Below are 13986 nucleotides of genomic sequence, written 5' to 3'. Positions count from 1 at the left end.
AAACAACCATATAGTTTTTTCAAAGAGCCAATCACATTTAGTCTTGTTTAGTTGTGGGAAGTACTTACTGTCACATGATTTTCTGCCAGTAATGAATCCAGAGATGTGCTGGGGGTCATGACCCTGTGTTGCCACGGTGATCTCCAGCTGACCACGAGACAGCCAGAAGAGTTCGCGACTGTTCAGGTCCGCCAGTACCTCTGCAAAGTCTGGATCCTGCACAGATCGACAACGGTAAGCCAGGAGTGAAGATGCTGATTCGACAAAAATAGTCCTTAAACTTCAACAGACTTGAAAATAAATACGAAGCGGTGGTCTGATTCCAACTTAAATTACCTTTTCAGTTTAGTTTAAGTTTGACAAAGATGAGCTAAGGACAGCAAAGCCAAGCAAAACAGTGAGTCGACAATAAAGTCTCCTGCAGAGAAATTCTCGAGCCACATGTGCATCAAGTCTTCAGAAATCATTCCGGACACAAACGACTGTGTTAAACGCATCCCAGGACTCACATAAAACAGCGCCTTAAAAATATGTCTTGTGTTGCAGTTTCATGCTGACTTTAATTCCTAGCAGACTGATTTCACTACACAAAGATGGCGTATTAGTGAGAAATGCAGATGTACGAGAGTATTGAAGAAATGGTGAAAGGTCTTTTATGACCCCGGGGCCTCATCTCAGTATAAATAAACATGCATCATAAATCCATGCAGGGAACGGACTGAAGGGATGCAATTATGATGGCATAGTACGGTGTAAAAACATGAAGGAGTCTTCAGTAATATCAGTTACACAAGAAATACCTGGTGTGTGTTTTAAACACACATTTAAGGAGAAATTAAGATGATGAGGAGCATGTTTTTGGATGCTTTGGTTACTCAGCTTGATTCTCAGTGAATCAGATGTTTGGCGTTGTGGCTGGAGTTTAAGGACACTTAAATAGAAGTCATGCGGCAAACTTCTCACATGGTCACGCTCACCGCCAGGCCTGAAAGAGATGCATTGGTCCTTCACGCCATTCCTGGCAAAATTAAAACCAGGCCCTCCTTTCATCAACCACCCCCCTCCCCTCTCCTCTCTACATCCATCTTAGCCCACAATCCACAAACCACTGACGTGTGAGAAGTGGGGATGCAGTCCATCCTGTGTAGCGTGCCTCCCTCCGTCTCACAAAAACACACTTTCTCTCCTTTCCTGTTTCCCTCCATCTAGTTTTTTCTTATCATGACTCTTGAGTAGTTAACTGAGATCGGAGAGATGGCGACAAGAGCGACTAGAATGTTGCGTTTGAACCACATCCGTCTCCAAGGGAAATAGAGGAGGGGGGCGGGGAGTATGCTGCTCCAACTGATTCATTTTGAAGCCTGGACTGAAACCCAGTTGTCACACGCTGGCCTATGTGGAGGAGCAGGGCCCAGGCCAAGAAAGAACACATATTTTTGTGCAAAAAAAAAAAAAAAAAAGAGCAGACTGAGGAATTTGTATTTTCTAATGTTTTGACAATGTTGTTTACTTGTCAAGTTATTCAGCCTTTTCTTAATACTCACATGAGATGTGACGTTGGCTCGTATCTCTCTGAGGATGTGTTGCCTGTAAACCAGTTGGACTCGAATGGGAACCAGAACTCTGGGTTCTACGGAAAACAATACCAAAATGATATTGCAGATTTATCAATCGTCATACATACATAATGAATTGAGCAATGGACAAAAAGCTTTGTTTGTTCATATTTGGGCTGTCAAAGTTAACGTATGCAATTAATCACCAAAAATATTCATTAATATAAACGCAGATTACTCATGCTTTTTATTTTGACTGCACATGCTTTTTTAACTTAACAAGGAGGCGCGGGTCTATAATGCATAGGCTCGTGCAAAGATGAGTTAGGAGACTCTGACTGGTGTGCTTAGTGACTAATTTTGCTTAAAAATACAGAAAATATATAGTACTCCTTGATATTTATCTTCTATTTGCATATGATCATTCTCACATCATCGAAGCACAACAACTTTAAACACCCCTCTAAAAGCAAAATACGTTTTTGAGGCCAGCAAGAACACTACCAGTACAATGACACATAGTGGACGACAAACAACGCTGGCGGGGTAGAACCGCGGCAATGCAAAGGGCCTCAGACACTTATTTAGCAACTGTGATAAAACTGAATAATCAAAATTATAAAAACATGGTTAATTTAATGTAAAAAAAAAAGTAATCGTTTGAAAGCACTAATTTACCATATTTTCCGGACTATGAATCACACCCATATATATGCCATACCCACTAAATAAAAAAAATAAAAATAAATTATCATATATTAGCCGCACAGGACTATAAGCCGCAGATATATATGTGAAATTAGATTTTTACATAGAAATATTTTGTAAATGTTTATTTACATCCCTTAATTGTTTCCAAACGGTGCCAGTAACGCGGCAGTAAAACGGCTCATCAAAAAAACCAGAAAAGTAATATCTTTATTCATCCTTTATGAGATGAATAAGATTTTCTCATTTTTTAACAAGGTTCAAGATGTTTATCAGGATTCTTCTTTCTTTAACTTTGTAAACACTTTGAGTTTGAACAATTTCTTAAAGTGGATCGTTTTAGTACATTGTTTGATTTCTTTGCTTAATCAATTCCATAATATAGCCGTGAGCGAAGACAAATCAAGAGATTAGCCGCACATTTGTATAGGTCGCAGGGTTCCAAGCTTGGGAAAAAAGTAGCAGTTTATAGTCTGGAAAAAACGATATATTCAGGTGGTCCTTGGTTATGACTTTTTGTCAACGTATTCCCATAAAATATTAACACTGTTTGAAAAGGAAAAATAACAAATTACATGCATGCACCGCTACACTGAGGTGGGACCATTTTCAATTTACATCTTAATTAACTTTTTCCCTTCGCTATGTCTCCCATGTGTGAGACACACTCTTCTGAAGGCAGTTCGACAAACAAAAAGAAAGTGATATTAGAAATCATAAAATGCTCAGAAAGTGTAGAAATTGTCTAAACCAGGAGTGTCCAAAATTAGACCCGGCCTGCAAAACCTTTTTTTGTCCTTTCAAAAATACCATTACTAAAAAGAAAAAACAAAAACCCATAAAAAGTAGAGTAAAAGAGCTACAGGGTGTAATGGAAAGAGAAAAAGTTTGAATATGAAACTCATAACACAATGCTGACATGCAGGCTGTTTTTTCTTTTTAAAAATGTATATAATATACTTATTTTAAAAGGGAAAAATATCAAAAATGCCTGTGTCCTTCGATTTTTTTAATGTGTGGGTCTCACTCTAAACAGTTTGGGCACCCCTAGTCTAAACTCTTAAATTGCTGCGACCATCATTAAGAATAAAGATGGTCTTTTAAAACATGAGAAAATATCTTCTCCTAAAAATGGACAATGAAGAAGCATAGTGCACTTTCCTAAAGCCGGTTTCTCCCTCCTTGCAAAGCCCTTATCAGTGAGCAAACTCACCAATAGCAAAAAAGTAAGGAGTTGTTCTCTATTTCTATTATTGTTTCGTTGATTTTTTGTATTTATTGGTTTCGTTACTGTTTTATATGTCATTCATGTGTTTAGTGTACAGTGTGAGCGACTTAGTGTAGGTGTCAAATTAGGAATAATTTCTGATATAAACCCAAACTTACCGTCGTAACAGAACTTGTACATTGACGAGAACCCCCTGCAGAATTAATTTACTGTATCCCTTAAACTTTACCTTTGTCTTTGTGTTTGAGGAGGCCTTGAAGGATGAGGATGAAGTGGAGGTTATTCTCTGTGTCACTCAGCGTCAACATGGCGATGCCTCCCATGGCTGTGTTCTCCTCTGATGTCAGCGTAGAGCTGAACGTCTCTGTTTACAACACGTACGCATGTTATTAAACTGGAATTGTGTAGATTACAATTCTTTGCACATTTTCAAACAACTTTGATGTTTTGTAAATACTGCAATACACAGTATGTTGAAGAGGTTCATTTAGCCTACTGAACTACTGATGAAGGCTGCAGAAGCAAGGTAGCCGAAACTTGTCAGGTACAAAACTTTACCTTACTAGCCTATATAAATCAACCATTTATAAATACTGCAATACACAAGCGATATAAAAAACCTTTCAGACACAGTAGACACAAGTTGAATCAAGGCGACTGGAATTTTTCTTGGTTGTTGAAGACATTTCACCTTTAACCTTCTTATCCATAATAGGGCAAATTTGCTACAGAAAGTCATATCCAAAATATTTTGTTTCTATGCATCTATATAATTGATAATTGATTAAAAATCTTGGTATAAACGTGAAGAGGACTGTAATAACTTTGATTGTTACTGTAAATTCATAAGTGTTAGCTTTCGAATGGTGTCACCGTAGCCCCCACTCCATCCCCTCTGTTGCAAGTCTTGAGTTGTATGTTGTAATATGTTTATGTGCTTTGCTATGGAGTTTTTTCCCCACTCCAGACTGGGCCCACTTAGGAGCCCAGTCTAGATTGTATTTTTATTTTTTTTCACTCATCCTCCCCCAGCATTTACCCTTTTCCCATTTTTTACGGGGTGCCTTGTGGCGACCCATCAGCGTTCCTGTTCTGTAACCTTGTACACTGTTTGTTTGTCTAATCTTGAACGGGTTTGTGCTGAAAACAAAGTTTCGTTGTACTTGTGCAATGACAATAAAGACCTACCTACTACCTACCTACCTGCAAGTTTACAGCATTAGTGTTTTGTTTTATGTAACTCTTCATGACGTATGCTGGTGTCAAACTGCTCACTTATTTTTTAAGTTTAAATGTTCAATTAGCGCTGCTGTTTTAGGGCTTCACATTTTTTCCAACACAGAGAGACACCATGTTCAGTCAGGGCCATGTGGTTATGTTCCAAATTGGACTGTCAAAGTTAACATGTTAACTCATGCGATTAATCCCCCAAAAAAGATGCATTAATCATCTTAATCATCTAAAAAACACAGATTAATCACGCAATTTATTTCTAACGGTTACCTGAAATACGGTCAGTGATCAGATCAATACATATGTCAATGCCAAGATGAGTGAGGAGACTATGATTGGTGTGCTCTGTGGTAAAGGTTAAAAAGGTTAATCCAAAAATATTTATTCAGTTCTCAATCTTAGTGCACTTAATTTTCTTTCTAGTTGCCTTGATTGCACCCTCTTGTGCAAAGACAATGAGCACATTGTCATGTTTGCAATTTTAAATTGCAAACATGTCCCACAAAGGCTCACCAGCAAACAGAGCCCTGTGTTTGATGATCTTCCCTTCCACCTCCTCTTGTCGGTTCGTTGTCGTGCTCATGCTGATGCGCATTTGCTCGTTCTGCAGCTGTCGCAGGAGAGGCTTTGCCAGGTTTTTCCACACACCACAGATCTATGTGATGCAAAACACAAATATACTTAGGTAAACTGTGTGGACAAGAATGTTAGGATACCTAATTTAAGCCATTCTAAACAGTGCCTGTAGAATAACATATGTCCAACCAGACTACCAAACAATATCCCCATTCATCCAGGTCATTGTATTTTTAGGCATTTATGAATCGAGTGTAACCGGTCTGTTCATCTGCGCAGTCTTCTTCAAATAATCCTCAATAACTATAGGAAAGCTCTCGTTTACATTAGGACCATGGTCTCAGTGTTTCCCATACGTGTATTTATTTATTGCAGCCTGCCAAAAATCAAAACATTTCGCAATGTTTTTTTTCTACAATGTTTTTTCTTCCTTTTTAACTTCAGGAAGGTAACACTTTGACTTCCAAGTAATATATGAGCTGCTCTCAATCATGTTTTACATATAATATTGAGTACATTATGGGTCTGATCCACCAAAGTTTTACGTGTATAAAAACATGTGACGTGTAAACTTGATAGCAGACGCAAAGCTGATCTACAAAACGTGTGTGCAGAGGATGGTGTCTCTTAAAGGGGAACCACGCTTTTGGGGGGAATTTTGCCTATTGTACACAATCATAATGAGAGACAAGAAGACGGATGTGTTACGGCTCAGACTCCTGCCAACGCCTCTCTTCCGTCTGTGCGCTCCAGTGAGCGCACCTCGGGACACGCCCACGGGTGCGCACAGCCAGGAGCGCGCCGTGCCAGCCGCCAGCTGCAAACGATCACCGGCATTCTGCACACCTGCACTTAATGAAGGACCTGCCTTCATAAGCTCGCAGAACCTGCCAGTCTTCTTTACCCTGTATCTGGCTTCCATCCCGCGAACTCGCTCCTTCCCTGTGACTTTCATGTTTCCATTGTTCTGATGTTCTTGTTGTCTTCCCGCAGCGCTTCCCGTGTTCCCCTGTGATCCCTAGTTGTTCCCCTTGCCCCCCCTGGACTGCCTTTTGGATTCTCGACCTCCCGCTTGGACTTTCTTCTGACGCTTTTCTCTCGCCCGGATCACCTGCCTGCCCCATGGACTGCCCGTTTGCTCTCGTCAACACTTTGGTAACACACTTCAGTTAAATTACACACATAGTATTACTTCACACTCTTGTATTTTGGTCACACACTTCATTCTATAGTTTAGTTGTATTGTTGATATTATTATTATTATTATATATAAATATATTTATTATATATATATAATAAATTAGTGAACCTTACTGCCATCTAGTGTCTGTCGCCGTCACCTCCCCTTTAGTTGAAACATAACAGGATGTATTTTTTTAAATGCATTTTAACTCATAAATAAATGTAATTAAAAGGCCCAATCCCAATACACCCCCTCACTCACTACCACCAGCCCTCACCCATTACCACTACACCCTCCAAATTAAGTACCGGTAAAACGGGGTAGAGCTTTGCAATCTTGCATAGGAATTAGGACACCACTTGCTACGTCACTACATAGTTTACGTTTGGGCACGTAAGCGACTACATACCGTAGTTAGTTAGTTTGCACATACGTCCCACCTAGAGTTTGGTACCAAAATGTATATCATTATGTATTTCAATACTTTTTGATACTTTTAAAAATAAAGGGGACCACAAAAAATGTCATTATTGGCTTAATTTTAACAGAACATTTATGATACAATTTATGATTAAACATATGTTTATTATTGCACCAAAAGAACAATTTTAAAAGATTGGAATTCAAATTAAAAGGCACATTAAACACATGGGCTTTTCCTATTGCACTCAAACAACAGTTTACAATTATTTTACATATTATATAAAGCCTGCCATAATCTAAAATTGGGTTAGAATAGAATAGAAAGCTTTACTGACATTGTATTAAATGCTTCATGATTTATGGTTGCTAATATTGAGCTGTGCTTTTAGACATATACAATAATTAGTAAACACTGAAAACAAGGCTAAAAGAACACAGACAAGACAAGTATCAGGTAAAACACACGTTAAAGATAAAACACAAATGAAAAAGTGGGAATTTGTTACGAAGTTCAGTCAATTTACTTGCATTACTTTACATTACATGAGCGGTTTGGACTGCTCTAATAATTTTCAACAAGCCAACCAGCTGTATGCATGTCTTGTATCTACTGTATATGTGCACGGGGGAAACTGTTAACTATATTACCTTCCACGCTTTAAACTTCTTGTGCAGGTCTGAAAATATATTATTTAAATGTTTACCTAAATTTGATGCAACGATGGTAATGCTGTATTGGATGAAAAATAAATACGGGTGTTTTCCAAAGGCTGTAGTAAGTTTTTAATTCAGTAGTACCACAGTACTTTATTAGTAGCGGTGTACTGTAAAACCCTATGGTCCCACCATTACACAACAAACCTGACAACAATAGAGTTAACAGCTAAGATAGTTTTTTTTTCCATTCATCATGTTTCGGTTGATGAATAACCGAACTACACGGAGAAGAAGCCGCCATCTACGACTGTGGTCTCTTGGGAATTTTTTCACAAGTTTTAAAGTTTTAGTATTTAGTATTTTAGTAGTATTTATTATTTAGTATTTTAGCCTCACGTTAGCTAGCGTGGCTAGCTGGCAAACATTACAAACTCCATCCATCCATCCATTTTTTACCGCTTGTTCCTTTTGGGGTCGCGGGGTATCTCAGCAAACTAACGTTCCAAACTAACATGTAATATATTACATAGTTTATGCAGATATTGTCATTCTGTGTGGAGTTTGCATGTTTTCCCCGTGACTGCGTGGGTTCCCTCCGGGTACTGCGGCTTCCTCCCACCGTCAAAACATGCACCTGGGGATAGGTTGATTGGCAACACTAAATTGGCCCTAGTGTGTGAATGTGAGTGTGAATGTTGTCTGTCTAACTGTGTTGGCCCTGTGATGAGGTGGCGACTTGTCCAGGGTGTACCCCGCCTTCTGCCCGAATGCATCTGAGATAGGTTCCAGCACCCCCCGCGACCCCAAAAAAAAGGGACAAGCGGTAGAAAATGGATGGATGGATGGATGGCAGAATAATATATGTAAATAAACCAATGGGTGTACAAAAGGCAGTCTGTTACATTGTAACAACAAAATAAACAGTAACAATTGAAAAATAAAGCATAAAAATATAATGTAACAAGAAAAATATATGTTGATACTAACAACTAACAATAACCAAAAGATGTGTATTTAAATTTGTGTTTAACCTTTTTTTGTCTTAAAAAAAATTGCCAAATTGTGCAAATAATGTGATGATGGCATCCTGATTCCGCCCCGGACACTAAAACATTGCTTTTGTGTGGGAAACGCTGAGGGCTTGAAAACTACTCAGATTCAAATAACAAGTGCTAAATAGCGTGTACAAACGTGTTGCAACATGTTGTGTGTGATGTACTAAGACTGTGTGTACAATAGATAACAAATGAAAAAATGGTGCACACCGCCCTATTTTAAAGAGGTCTTTGCATGTATACGGACTGTCCCATGGATGCAATAAAATCCTTCCACATTTATGGCATCATTTAAGACATTATGAATGGCGCTCTCTCTTTTGCTCATTCAAGAGATGGAATTCTCTGCGCACAAGCTTAGTAGATCAGCTTTGCGTACGCGAAGGTTGCGCAATATAAACAATGTAAATTATATAAATTTTGCCAACGATGGTGCTTTTAATACTATCGTATATTGTGATAATGCATATTGATGACACATTCTAGCTAAAATTTAGCAGTGACAAACAAATGCACACATCTTCAATGCAATGTAGCCTCCTCGTTATCGAGCTAGCGGCTAATGTCCCGCCACAGTGCAAAGTCGACTTAGTAATCATCGCCTCCATGGCGGCAAATAAACTGAGTTTCTTACAAGGAGGACGAGAAATAGCTAAACATGCTTCACTAGACACCGTAGGAAAATAAAAAAAGCCATGCTAACCGCTAACAGTAAGTTAGCGCTCTTGAATGTTCACAAAATGGGTGGATCGGTACAAATATGGACTGTAACAATAAGTATAAGAGCTGTATATAATCGATACCACAATGTGTAGATCAATATTTTTAGTATCACAAAATCTTTTGCCGTTTTTGTTATTGTTTAAAAACTCAGGAAATAAGTCCCTGGACACAGGAGGGCTTTGAGGGCAGACATTTAAATCAGAGCTAATAGTAGGGAATTATTTAAATATTTAAGTGATTTTGTTACAGCACAATCCCGTGTTTTTGTCCGATTGTAATTTCAGTCAAAAATGTAATCATTCGACGATCTTGAAATTTTTAAATATCAATGTAACCATTGGTATGGCCAATACTGCCCCTGTACCTACTTGGTATTGGATCGTTACACCAGTTTGTTGTATTTTCCAAAGCTAATATTAAGTATCCAAACAACAGAAGAATATGTGCTTATTACATTTTAACAGAATTGGAGCTAGAACCAGATTACAACAAAGTAGCCAGATATTAAGTAGATTAATAATCATTTTGAGAAAACAATACAACCAGAAATGACACAATATGTTACAGCTGTATTAGGAGCATTCGTAACCTGTTTTGAAATAATTCAATTATCATTTACGTACCAAATAATACTAAGCGATATACTGTATATTAGCAGGAGGCTGCAATATATAATGGCGATATAGATTGTAGGTCATATTGCCCATCCCTACCGTGCGCTATCAAGCTTACATGTGTTTTAATACATGCAAACCTCTAGTAAATCAGGCCCTGAGTTTATAGGGCTAGAGCAGTCCAGTTGCGATCGCTTCAATGCCCTGAAAATACATACATCAAACTAGTGACTTTTCTTTCAACCCCAAGGTTGCAAGTGAAGAAATGTGGCCTCATAACTCAAGAGTTCAGGAGTAATCTCCATTCTAATTAGTGATACTGTTTGTCCCTTTGCTAGGCGGTGATGTAACGTGTGAAAAATCTTCTCCTTCCCAAAAGCTTTGCCCCGACGAACTCCCTCATCACCTCTCATTCCTTTAATGTGCCGGAGTGTTTTCTCTATGGCCCGTCTGGTGTTTGACACTGACATTTATCTAAAAATAATAATAGGCCAATTTCTGGGACCTGTGTTTAAGAGGCTCCTGACTCGCAGCACTGTGTGTTCTGCCTGAAATGGAATGTGGAGATATGTGTATTTTGGCAGGAAGCAATATGTAGTGATAGTTTCAGACATCGGTGAGTATGCGGACATACATGCGAGGGATACTACTCTTACATGGGTAGAACCGTTGATGGATTTACGGGGACAGTCTTTGCATTTTCAATGTGACTCAGTGTTGCACACTTGAGACACATACCCAGAGATGTTACATTTTCTGTGTGTGAGTTGAGTAAATGTTGATCGCAACGAGAGTGGCGAATGTTTAGAGCTAGTGTCACTGTGTGCTTGCATGTTGCAGCTTGAGTTATGGCAGACGAAGTCACAGAGTCAGCGCATACATCATGCGAGAACTTTTACTCTCGCTCTCAAGAATATGTCATGCACACATCGAAGATGAAGCCTTACCATGTCCGACTGTCCCTTAGGGACTTTGTACTCAAAAGCAGTGATACCATCGGAACCCAAGAAGATGATTATACCGGGGCGGGCCATTCTGTAAGAACAGCAGATAATCGTTATGAAAGTGAAATTAGGTGTTTTGGCTCCTTCTTAGCAAATGTTTACTTCTGGTATGTGATGGAGAAGGCCAAGCTCGTTCGGGTCAGAGAAAAACGAGCTCTGGCAACGCCACTGGTGCTGGGCAGCCATGATTCTGTCACTCCTGTCAATAGTGCAACAAATTCTGCAAGATGAGAGCGACAGTGAGTAATATAGTCATGAACACATACTTGGTTGAAAAATGGGCAGGTTTTTTTTTTTGTGTAATGAGCCAGTTTTCCAACTGCGGGTGTTTTTCTCACCAGTACGGCTCTCTCCGGGGCCCATGTCCTCTGAGCTCAAGTATGACCTGTCGTTGTTGTAAGATTTGTGGAGGTCGTCTTTCCCTTTGCCCTTCTCGTGGAAATACTCAAAGCTGTCCAGCATTGGGTCTGTTAGTTTCTTGTCCTCCTCACCTGCACATCGAAAAGAACCACAAGATGTTGAGTACTTGTTGGACTACCTGTAGTTACAGCTCATCAAAAACCATTGGGATCACTCTTACTGAACTCTGTTATTCTGGATTGTTTCTGGCATTATTCACTTTTTGGCAAGCTCTAACAAACTTTTCAAAGCACGTCCTGCGACACGTTCCCAACGTCTGGTGTGCAGATGGGACAGCAGCGTCAGTCGTTTCGCTTTGTTGCCATATTTTCATTCGAGGATGAAATATGAAAACATGAGCAGCCAAAAAGGAAGCATGACTTTCGATAAGTGAGGAGAAAATCAAGATGTAATAGAACAAGGGGCTTCAAGTGAGTACATTTAACACCACTTTAAACTCAAGGCTGCTATTTTGTTGACCTATCATCGACTATTTAAACAGTTTATGGACTAATCATTCGCTTTGTCAACATTAGAAAGCTTGGGGTTAGTGTTTTCCTGGGTGGGTTGAAAAAAATTGCATCCACACACGTCGGATCAATAGGTAGAAACAAATCAGTGGGTGAAAACGATGTAATACAGATATGCTACATTTACGTGTGGTGCTGTAAATACGGGGTTTCCCCAAAGAGAAGTCTCTTAATTGCAAAAATTACGTCTAAAGTGTATTTTCACTTATATATATATACAGTATGTATGTATATACATATGTATATAGACATATGTGTATATATATATATATATATATATATATATATATATATATATATATATATATATATATATATATATATATATATATATATATATATGTATATATACATATGTATATATATATATATATATATATATATATATATATATATATATATATATATATATATAGTATGTATATAGACATATGTCTATATATATATATATATATATATATATATATATATATTGCTTGTCAGTAATAACAGTTGGTCGCTATATCTGTAAGTTATGCAAAGCCAAAGCCATTTATCAAAAACACCCAGAAACTCCGCCAGCTTCGCTGGGCTCGAGCTCATCTAAGATGGACTGATGCAAAGTGGAAAAGTGTTCTGTGGTCTGACGAGTCCACGTTTTTGGAAACTGTAGACGTTGTGTCCTCCTGACCAGAGAGGAAAAGAACCATCCGGATTGTTCTAGGCGCAAAGTTCAAAAGCCAGCATCTGTGATGGTATGTGGGTGTATTAGTGCCCAAGGCATGGGTAACTTACACATCTGTGAAGGCACCATTAATGCTGAAAGGTACATACAGGTTTTGGAGCAACATACAGTATGTTGCCATCCAAGCAACGTTATCATAGACGCCCCTGCTTATTTCAGCAAAACAATGCCAAGCCACTTGTTACAACAGCGAGGCTTCATAGTAAAAGAGTGCGGGTACTAGACTGGCCTGCCTATAGTCCAGTCTGTCTCCCATTGAAAATGTGTGGCGTATTATGAAGCATAAAATACGACAACGGAGACCACGGACTGTTGAACAACTTAAGCTGTACATCAAGCAAGAATGGGAAAGAATTCCACCTGAAAAGCTTCAAAAATTGGTCTCCTTAGTTCCCAAACGTTAACTGAGTGTTGTTAAAAGGAAAGGCCATGTAACACAGTGGTAAAATGGCGTGGCAAAGTTGGGAGAGTGGCCGTGCCAGCAATCTGAGGGTTACTGGTTCAATCCTCACCTGCTACCATCCTAGTCACGTCCGTTGTGTCCTTGAGCAAGACACTTCACCCTAGCTCCTGATGAGTCCTGGTTAGCGCCTTGCATGGCAGCTCCCGCCATCAGTGTGTGAATGTGTGTGTGAATGGGTGAATGTGGAAATAGTGTCAAAGCGCTTTGAGTTCCTTAAAAAAAGGTAGAAAAGCCCTATACAAGTGTAACCATTTACCATTTTAAAATGCCCATGTGCCAAGTTTTTTGCAATGTGTTGCTGCCATTAAATTCTAAGTTAATGATTATTTGCAAAAAAAAAATTTGTTTCTCAGTTTGAACATTAAATATCTTGTCTTTGCAGTGTATTCAATTGAATATAAGTTGAAAAGGATTTGCAAATCATTGTATTCTGTTATTTACGAATGACACAACGTGCCAACTTCACTGGTTGTGGGTTTTGTATGTGTATATATATATATATATATATATATATATATATATATATATATATATATATATATATATATATATATATATATATATATATATATATATATATATATATATATATATATATACGTATACGTATGTATATTAGGGCTGTAACTAACGATTAATTTGATAATCGATTAATCTGTTGATTATTGTTTCGATTAATCGATTAATAATCGGATAAAAGAGACAAACTACATTTCTATCCTTTCCAGTATTTTATTGGAAAAAAAACGGCATACTGGCACCATACTAATTTTGATTATTGTTTCTCAGCTGTTTGTACATGTTGCAGTTTATAAATAAAGGTTTATTAAAAAAATAATAATAATTAATAAATCATTTTAAAAATATATACAGTATATATTTGCCTCTGCGCATGCGCGTAGCATACATC

The 13986-nt window shown here is 38.2% G+C and overlaps 1 protein-coding gene across 1 annotated transcript in view; it reads right to left on the bottom strand.

Moving 5' to 3' along the window:
* LOC133663022 (chordin-like) overlaps positions 1-13986 on the bottom strand; it is a 65169-nt gene that overhangs the window by 43174 nt on the left and 8009 nt on the right. Inside the window, exons 4-10 of the mRNA XM_062067203.1 lie at positions 11299-11451; positions 11063-11180; positions 10904-10991; positions 5239-5380; positions 3722-3856; positions 1545-1630; positions 69-216 (exon numbers count right to left, since the gene is read on the bottom strand). Coding sequence (XP_061923187.1) covers positions 69-216; positions 1545-1630; positions 3722-3856; positions 5239-5380; positions 10904-10991; positions 11063-11180; positions 11299-11451 — 870 coding nt within the window. The remainder of the gene's footprint in view (positions 1-68; positions 217-1544; positions 1631-3721; positions 3857-5238; positions 5381-10903; positions 10992-11062; positions 11181-11298; positions 11452-13986) is intronic.

This window comes from Entelurus aequoreus, linkage group LG13 (genome assembly GCF_033978785.1).
Source record: "Entelurus aequoreus isolate RoL-2023_Sb linkage group LG13, RoL_Eaeq_v1.1, whole genome shotgun sequence".
Classification (NCBI taxonomy): Eukaryota; Metazoa; Chordata; class Actinopteri; order Syngnathiformes; family Syngnathidae; genus Entelurus; species Entelurus aequoreus.
Note: the sequence above shows the minus strand (reverse complement) of the source record. Positions and strands in the feature narration are given on the sequence as shown.